Source organism: Ailuropoda melanoleuca, chromosome 20, assembly GCF_002007445.2.
Source record: "Ailuropoda melanoleuca isolate Jingjing chromosome 20, ASM200744v2, whole genome shotgun sequence".
Lineage (NCBI taxonomy): Eukaryota > Metazoa > Chordata > Mammalia > Carnivora > Ursidae > Ailuropoda > Ailuropoda melanoleuca.
In genome coordinates, this window is record NC_048237.1 from 2264815 (window position 1) to 2273918 (window position 9104).

General features: G+C 59.5%; 1 protein-coding gene across 1 annotated transcript in view; it reads left to right on the forward strand.

Moving 5' to 3' along the window:
* MMP14 (matrix metallopeptidase 14) overlaps nt 1-8777 on the forward strand; it is a 9173-nt gene extending 396 nt beyond the window's left edge. The window contains exons 2-10 of the mRNA XM_002925997.4: nt 3392-3540; nt 3802-3924; nt 4301-4608; nt 5119-5280; nt 5623-5783; nt 5959-6097; nt 6230-6380; nt 6865-6980; nt 7327-8777. Coding sequence (XP_002926043.1) covers nt 3392-3540; nt 3802-3924; nt 4301-4608; nt 5119-5280; nt 5623-5783; nt 5959-6097; nt 6230-6380; nt 6865-6980; nt 7327-7661 — 1644 coding nt within the window. The 3' untranslated portion in view covers nt 7662-8777. The remainder of the gene's footprint in view (nt 1-3391; nt 3541-3801; nt 3925-4300; nt 4609-5118; nt 5281-5622; nt 5784-5958; nt 6098-6229; nt 6381-6864; nt 6981-7326) is intronic.
* Nucleotides 8778-9104: the final 327 nt, after the last annotated feature.

The window sequence follows — 9104 nt, forward strand, 5'->3', positions numbered from 1 at the left end:
CACCCCACCTCCCCGCGCCGACCCCTCTGTGTCGCGGCCGGGAGCCCTGGCGTCGAGGGTCGCGGGGCTGGCGCCCTGGCCGCCTTTCCGTACACACAAAGCTCTCCTTGTGAGCCGGGGTTCGGCCGGGAGGCCAACTCCTTCTTTTGACCCCCCTCGCCACCCCACCCCACCCCCCAGCGGCGCCTTTAGGCTCTTCTAGTTGCTTCTGTTAATTGCTTTTCTGTGTTAATTGCAGGGAGACTGAGGGCATCGCACGGGGGAGTGGGGAGAGGGCCGGGCCCAGGGCACCCGCACAGGTCTCGACTGACTGCCTCGGGCGCCCCCCCAACCCATTCCCTGACGCTGGCCCACCGGCCCGGGAGGAAGCAGCGTGGGAGTTGTCTGGGGAGGTTTTTCCTCTCTTTCTCGCTCTCTCTCTCTTATTTTTGGGGTGAAGGTGGGAGACGAATTTGATCAGCTTCTTATTTTGGGCCATCCCAACCCACTCAGCCCGGCAGGGCCTGGGTGCGGTCGGGAGGGGCCGGGAAGGGCCCCAGAAGGGGGAGGGGATCTGGACTTGGCTTCCTCCCTCTTGGTCCTGGCCCTGGACCCACCCCCGGAGGAAACATCTCCAGAAAGAAGAACACACTCAATCTGTCCCGAAGGGATCTGAGGCTAAAAATCCAAGTGTGGCCCTAGGAGTGGGGGTAGCCAGGAAGAGTGCAGATCTGCCCTGCGGCTAAGCCTGACACGGTCCTGCAGGAGGAGGCATCCTCTCCCCTAGCCTGGAGTCTTCATCGGAGGCCTGCAAAGAGAGCTCCTAACAAAAGAAGCCTGGGCATCTGGGGCTGCCCACTGCCAACTTTGCCTGCCCTGCCTTCCCTCCCCTGCCCCACTAGGCCCCCCAGGGGTGGGGCGGCAGCCCTGGCTCTGTTTTAAGTGGGTCATGGGCAGTCCCAGTGCCAGAACCACCATTCGCTTCTGGGCCACGGAGGGGTGGGAGGCAGAGGGAGGGAGGCGCGGGCCCAGAGGCTCCTATCCAGGGCCTGCTGGAGTTTGCCAGAGTTCCCCCCAACCCACCCACCTTCCCCAGGACTCCTAGGCCAGAGGTGGGAGGGGTTCTCTGGACTTCTCCCCTAGGGGAATACCTCCGATCACTCAGTTTTCAAGACAAAGCCAGCCAACGGAGTTTTCTGACCTAACAGAGTTGCTCCCTCTCCAGGCCAAGCTAGAGGGCGAGCTGGGGTGGCCAGGCCTCAGGCAGCCGGGTCCCTCCCACCAGGCCTCCAGAGTCCTGCACCAGCTCCAGGACAGCCCTCTCCTCCCCGCGGCCTGTCTGGCACTTGGCCCTTCCCCCACCCAGCCGCAGACACAAGAGTCCTCTCTTCTGTGGTTCCTACCTCACCTCCTAGTCTCCTCTGTGGTTCTTGCTTTGCTCAGAGCCTAGGCCGAGGAGGAGAGGGATGGGGGCACTTCCTTTCCAGGCCTCGAGGCTCTCTCGACTGCAGGGAAGTCCCTCTCTTGCCTAAGTCTCCATTTTTGTCTATTGTGTGTGGGGTGGACGTTGTGGGTGTGAATATTTACACCTGCCGACTTTCTTGAAAGACGCATCAGGGAGAGGGCTTTATCCCAGAGCTCCTGGATGTGGATTCTCACCTCTCTGCCACTCTCCATTCTGTCATTCTGCCTTAAGAGAATTCCCCTCAGTTGTGTTCCCCGAGGGTTGAGAGGGCCCGACTTTAAGTCCTCCTGACTTCCAGTTCCAGGAGTAGGCCACTCTCATCCTCTCCAGAGCTGAAGCAGCCGCTCCCCCACCAGGGGTCCTGAGCTTGGGGTGTGTGTACCCCACAGGTGAGGCTAAGGGCAAAGGGAGTTTCCCGCATACTTGGGCACAGGCCACAGCAGGCCTCCCGCGGGCACTAGCTATGGTATCAGCCAGCACAGGTCAGGGCAAGTCTGCAGCTCCTGGGGAGAGCAACCAGGTCCTGAAGCACCCTGCTCTGCTCCCCTGTGGTATCCCAGAGGTTAAACTTGGCTCCCTCCTCTACCCCTGAGGAGGGGCTCTCCCAGGCGGGTGGTGCTAAGGTTGCTCTGGCCGGGCCTGTTGGCTGGGGAAAGGCTGGGTTGTTTACAGCTCGGGCCCTAACTCCCATCAGCCTTGGGGGATCACTTCCCAGAACCTGTTGCAATTCTTGCCCCCGTGGGCACATGTCCCCAGTCAGCTGCCCTGAATCACCCCCAGCCCCAATGCGGGAGCACTGCTCCACTGCCAGGCCTGGGCCTAGAGGTGAAGAAGGGCCCAGGAAGATCCACCCTGACAACGTGGGCTAGGGGTTGTGGCACCCTACGGCGGCCTCTTCCCCTCTGCGCTCCAAACTTGCACCCTAGGCAACCCGCAGGCCCTCTCCTATCTCCTTAGGAAACCGAAGCTGGAGCAGGGACCAAAGTAGTGTCTCCACTGGAGAAGCCGAGTGTTTTCTTATTCCATATATAACTTGGCTCGTTTTACTTTTCAGGCTTTAGGAAAATACTCCATTGTTCTTACAATAAAGGCTGATTCCCCCCCACACACACACAGGGCTTTGTATTTTGTGTGCCTTTCAATCAAACACCGAAAACCTAACTTTATGTTAAGGCAACATGCCAGCCTTTATATTACGAACAATTCACAACATACCTCAGGTACAATACTGTCCCCGAGTCTCTGCCACCACCCCCATCCCCCACCCCCTCTACTGAGAACCTCAGACGGGCCTTTAGATCCCAAGCCCTAGGTCAGATGCTTGGATGGGGACAGTGGCAGGATCCTAGCTCCATGGCTGGATCACACCCCCATCACCTCCAAAGGTCCCAGCTTCCCGTCTCAGCAGCCAACTTCAGCCCTAGCTCCTGTTCCACTCTCCTTTCTAAAAAGATCTCAGCTGTGAAGGTCCTGGGAGACATGGCACCCCTGTCCCAAGACGGTCGCATACCGGGCCCAAAAGAGAGCTCCCTCCGCCTCCCCGCCTCCACCCACCATGGGCACAACCCATTCGCAGGTAGGACCTGCTATATTTACAAGAACACTGACACAGAGGAGGAAAGTGCTGGAAGGAATCTCAGCTCTGAGAAGACATCCTAGGACTCAGTTAAGCCATCTGGACTCCCATTCTCAAGAGTTACAGCCAAAGTCCAGAGCCGTGGCTCCCCACCCGTTTGAACCCACAGCCCCGAGAGGACAAGTCATACTGGGGCCTGGGCCAGAGTTCAGGTCCAACCTGGGAACTCCTCCAGCCCCACTGCCAGAGCCAGGCTGGGAGCTCGTTGCCCTTTCCTCCTAAGCCAAGGGTGCATGCCAGATACCATGGGGAGGCAGAGGCTCCCCTTGGGCCAAGTGGAGATGCTCTAAGCCACATCCCTCTCCCTACAGGCCTGGCTGCAGCAGTATGGCTACCTGCCCCCCGGGGATCTGCGCACGCACACACAGCGCTCGCCCCAGTCCTTCTCAGCGGCCATCGCTGCCATGCAGAAGTTCTATGGGCTGCGCGTGACAGGCAAGGCTGATGCAGACACCATGAAGTAAGTGCGAGACCCTGGCAGGAATCCTGCCTGGCACCCAGTGCCAACACTGAGCACAGAGATACTGCCACCGACACGCCTGACTCCTGCCCTCTCCCCCGACCCCACACGCTGGGCAGTCGCTGGCCCCCACCCTCTCCCATTCACCCCGACCCCATAGCCTTGGCCCTTCCCCACACTGACCCTGAGACCAGGCACTCCCCCTCTCCTCTGAAGACCTTTCTCTAATACGCTATCCTGACCACAATCGTCACACCCCAGGGCCATGAGGCGTCCCCGCTGTGGTGTTCCCGATAAGTTTGGGGCCGAGATCAAGGCCAATGTTCGAAGGAAGCGCTATGCCATCCAGGGCCTCAAATGGCAGCATAATGAGATCACTTTCTGGTGAGTCCAACAGGCAAGCTGCCTTTCTCGCATCAGGGTTGCCCTCCCTATCAGTTGTGCTAACAGACCCTGAGGCCTCCTATCCTACTCACCTCTCTCTCTCCGAAGTATCCTTGGGAGTGGGGAGGAGCGTGGCTGTAATCCTGGAGGAAGGTGCAGCCTGTGGGGGGTGCACCCCAGGGCCAGAAAGCCGAAGCCTCGGGGTCCCCTGAGCCCTCCGTTCTTGGGGCAGAGGCATCCTGAGGCAGCAGGGAGAGCCGGGGCAGGAAAGGTGGCTGGGCGGTTCAGTCAGACCTGGGAAAGTACAGGGAAGGAGAATCGTATCCATTGTTATCCTAACACACTCCCATCCTCTCCCCACGTGGCTGGACCTCAGCATCCAGAATTACACCCCCAAGGTGGGCGAGTATGCCACGTTCGAGGCCATTCGCAAGGCGTTCCGCGTGTGGGAGAGCGCCACACCACTTCGTTTCCGAGAGGTGCCCTATGCCTATATCCGCGAGGGCCATGAGAAGCAGGCAGACATCATGATCTTCTTCGCTGAGGGTTTCCATGGTGACAGCACGCCTTTCGATGGCGAGGGTGGCTTCCTGGCCCATGCCTATTTCCCGGGCCCCAACATCGGAGGGGATACCCACTTTGACTCTGCCGAGCCCTGGACTGTCAGGAATGAGGATGTGAATGGTGAGCGAAGGGGCCCTGGGACTCATTTATTCTGCAGAGAATCGACGATCATTTATAGGCGGGGGGATCTTCTGTCTCCTCCCAAAACCTCAAACCCCAAAGTCTCTGGCCTACAACGATTTCCGGGCTACAAAGATCTCCTAGTCTGACTTCCAGTGAAAGCAGGATTCTTGTTTTGCTCTATTTATATCTGGTCCCTCTCTTACCCAATAATTGACTTCCCAAAGACTTCCCACTTTTCCAGGCAAATGTCACCTCTAGCTCCTGGGAGAGCCTGCGGCCCAGATGGGACCTCAGCTTCCTTTCATGCACATCTTCCTGGGTTTGGTATCTGGCCCCAGGACACCCTCTCACCTCTACCCAGAATAGACTGCTCCCTGGCTTTTGTGGCTTTGGGGGTGGAAAACATGACAGGCAGGCTCGGGTGTGAAAACGAAGCCTCTGGTGGGAAAGCAGGGAGCCTGAGAGAAGGGACCCAGGCTGCCCTCGTAATCATCCCCATCCCTCCAGGGAATGACATCTTTCTGGTGGCTGTGCATGAGCTGGGCCATGCCCTGGGCCTTGAGCATTCCAATGATCCCTCGGCCATCATGGCGCCCTTTTACCAGTGGATGGATACAGAGAACTTTGTGCTGCCCGATGACGACCGCCGGGGTATCCAGCAACTTTACGGTGAGTAATCCATACCTGCTCCTTCCCCCCTCCTGGTCTCTCTGACCGGTGCATCCCTTCTCTTCCCCCACGCCCTACGGTCTCCACCCAACCCCACCTGACCCTGCCTCCACCCACCACCCACTCCCACTTTTTTCTTTTTTTTTTTTACATTATTTCTTCTACATGTTTTATTCTTCTCCCACTTTTGATTCCACCTTTTCTGTCCTTTCCCACCTGATGGCTTCAGCCTCCCCCAAAGGGCCATCCACACCTTTCCAAGGAGATTTTCTGCCCAAATATCTGTTCTTTCCTCCTCCTCTGCCACAAATTCTGAAGTGCCTCCCATGTTCTCTACACCAGGGAGTCAGTCAGGGTCCCCCACCAAGATGCCCCCTCAACCCAGGACGACCTCCAGGCCCTCTGTCCCCGATAAGCCCAAAAACCCCACCTATGGGCCCAACATCTGTGACGGGAACTTCGACACCGTGGCCGTGCTCCGAGGGGAGATGTTTGTCTTCAAGGTGAGAGGAAGAAGTGGGCCGGTGTGGGAGACGGGAGGCCTCTAAGCCCAGCAGGCTGGGTGGAAACGGCAGCGGGACGACTAAGAATGAGAACTGAGACAGTGGGAAGCTTTGGGGACCAAGCCAGAGGACGAGCTACAAGACAATGTACTGTCCCCACCTCGACGCCTTCTAGGAGCGCTGGTTCTGGAGGGTGAGAAATAACCAAGTGATGGATGGATACCCCATGCCCATCGGCCAGTTCTGGCGGGGCCTGCCTGCATCCATCAACACTGCCTACGAGAGGAAGGATGGCAAGTTTGTCTTTTTCAAAGGTAACCAGGCATTCTGCCTTAGTTCTCTGGCTGTGGGGAGAGTCTCCCTGGAGGAGTGGATTCCACTTGACTCCTCCAAAGACCCAAGTGCCCAAGGGGAACACTGATCCGGCCCTTCTCTCTCCTCTCTAGGAGATAAGCACTGGGTGTTTGACGAAGCTTCCCTGGAGCCTGGCTACCCCAAGCACATCAAGGAGCTGGGCCGAGGACTGCCTACTGACAAAATTGATGCCGCTCTCTTCTGGATGCCCAATGGAAAGACCTACTTCTTCCGGGGAAACAAGTGAGACCTCAGCCCCTTGACTCTAGGCCTCCCTCCTCAGACACCACCACCAGAGTCCCTCAATTCTGGAGAAAGACCCACCTACCCTTGGGGCGTTTCCCTGGAGAAGTTAGTTGCTGGCTGAGCCTCCGCTGTTGCCTAGCAACAGACAGCCTCCATTAGGTGCTGAGTGAGTGGGAAGTGACCGGGTCACCATTTCAGACCAGACCCGGTCATTTGGCGCCTCCTGCCCTCAGCACCGTGCCTCCACCCCGGCTGCCAGGCACTGTCATTAAAGGCTGCTGGTGGCTCCTTGCAGCCTGGGACCTCCCATCCACCCCCACCTTCCGCCACTTTCAGCTGCAGGCCCTCATTACTCAAAACCCCTGTCGCGCACCCTGTCCGTAGCCACCCTTTGCTCACTGGTGGATTTAGTCGTGGGCCCCGCTAGCCTCTGAGGACAGGCCCAGTGCCCGACCGCTTCCGTCCCCCTCCTGTCCCCCAGGTACTACCGTTTCAACGAGGAGCTCAGGGCAGTGGACAGCGAGTACCCCAAAAACATCAAGGTCTGGGAAGGGATCCCCGAGTCTCCCAGAGGGTCATTCATGGGCAGCGATGAAGGTGAGGGGCAAGGGAGGTGTCGTGAGGGGAGGATGGGGACAGGGGGTGAAGGGGAATGGGGGGGAGCCATACAGGACAGTATGGTGGGGAAAGCAGTGACAAGGAGGGCGCCGGAACCTTTGCCACGCGCCCGGCTCTGAGCACAGTGCTTTCGGCACATCGGATCCCGAATCCCCACTGCCCTTCCAGCCTGGTCCTAGAACTACCCAGGTTTACGGCTGGGGCCACTGATGCTCACAAAGGTTAAGGGACGAAGTCAGCTGGCTCGAGCGACTCACAGATGTTCCCTCCGCTCTTCTCCTCCCTGTGGGTCTTCGGGACGCCACCTGCGTGCTGACCCCTGCAGTCTTCACGTACTTCTACAAGGGGAACAAATACTGGAAATTCAACAACCAGAAGCTGAAGGTAGAGCCAGGCTACCCCAAGTCAGCCCTGCGGGACTGGATGGGCTGCCCCGCGTCGGGGGGCCGGCCGGACGAGGGAACCGAGGAGGAGACGGAAGTGATCATCATCGAGGTGGACGAAGAGGGCAGCGGGGCGGTGAGCGCGGCCGCTGTGGCGCTGCCCGTGCTGCTGTTGCTCCTGGTGCTGGCGGCCGGCCTCGCCGTCTTCTTCTTCAGACGCCACGGGACCCCGAAACGACTGCTCTATTGCCAGCGGTCCCTGCTGGACAAGGTCTGACCCCCACGGCCGCCCGCCCACTCCTCCCGCGAGGACTTTGCCTCTGAAGGCCAGTGGCAGCAGGTGGTGGTGGGTGGGCTGCTCCCGCCTGTCCCGGGCCCCCTCCCTTCCCGCCCCCCACCTCCCTTCTTTTCTGTCCCGTGACTGCCTCTGTCAACCTCAGCCCTGGCATTGCTTCTTCCCTAGATGGGTCCCCTGGGGGCTGATCAGGGGCCGCCGTCTCCAGCCCCTGTCCCCCCAGGGGCCTCTGTAGCTTGGTGTGTGTCCAGCCCCACCTGAATGTCTTGGCTCTGCACTTAAAGGCAGGACCCTCAGACCTCGCTGGCAAAGGTCAAATGGGGTCATCTGCTCCTTTTCCATTCCCTGACGTAACTTTAACCTCTGAACTCTGACCTCAGGAGGCTCTGGGCACGCCAGCCCCGCAAGCCCCCAGGTGCGCCCCATTGGCAACCTCCTACCACTCTTCCTGGCTTAAAGGAATCTAATCTTGTTGAGGGGGAGACCCTGAGAGAGAGTAGGAGGGGGGAAGGGCCGCGCAGCCATCCTAAGACCTTGGGAGGAAAGCTCAGAGTCAGTCCTCTCCGCAAAGATCTGCCTCTGCCCCACCTGGCCCCGAGAACTTCCCCAGGAGTCTGAGCCATTAAGGGGCTGTGGAAACCCTTGACGGCCCTACCCCCACAAATGTCAGCCTTGGCTGGGGATGTCAGGGCTAGAGGAGCTGAGACTAGGGGCTGCAGCTACCGGGGTAGGGCAGGGCGTGTGGGGCCAAGGAGAGAGACTGTCTGGAGCCCTGGGGGTGAGCCTGAAGGCAACAGAAGAATCTTGCTCAAATGCAGGCAGCTGGGATAGGGACCAAGGGGCAGAGCAGTCGGGGGGATAGGACAGGACCAAAAGGCTAACCAGGGAGGTGCAGTGGGAGTGGAGGGCCAGGGGCCAGGCAGGCCAGGCCAGCAGGGACACCACAAGGTGGGCTGTGGTACCCAGGGGAGGGCATGTTTTATCGGAGCTCTGAGGAAGGGCCAGAGAACAGCACACCTGCCCCACTTCAGTGCCCTTCCTCCAACCAGAGTACGCGTATGGGAAGGGTGGGGAGCCCAGAGAAAGGCAGAGATGACACACATCCAGGGCCTGGCGACTCGGGACCTTCATGAGGGTGGCCACCTAGGCAGTGAGGCGACCAGAGGCTGGCAGCGCTGAGACAGCAGCCTCAGCTGGCTTCAGTGAGGGGCAGGTGCCTAGGTGGGTCTCGTCAGGTTAGCCCCTCACTTCCTGATGCCCCCGCCCCTCGGCGCATCCTACCGGTGTCCTGCCTCCTCTCCCCCACCCAGCCCACCCATTCGAAGTCTCCTCTGGCCACCACAGGTGGTCATGGTACCAGGGACTTGGGAGAGTGAGACCCTGTGGGGGCAGGGAGAGGAGAGGGATGTCAGGGGTGGGGGGTTG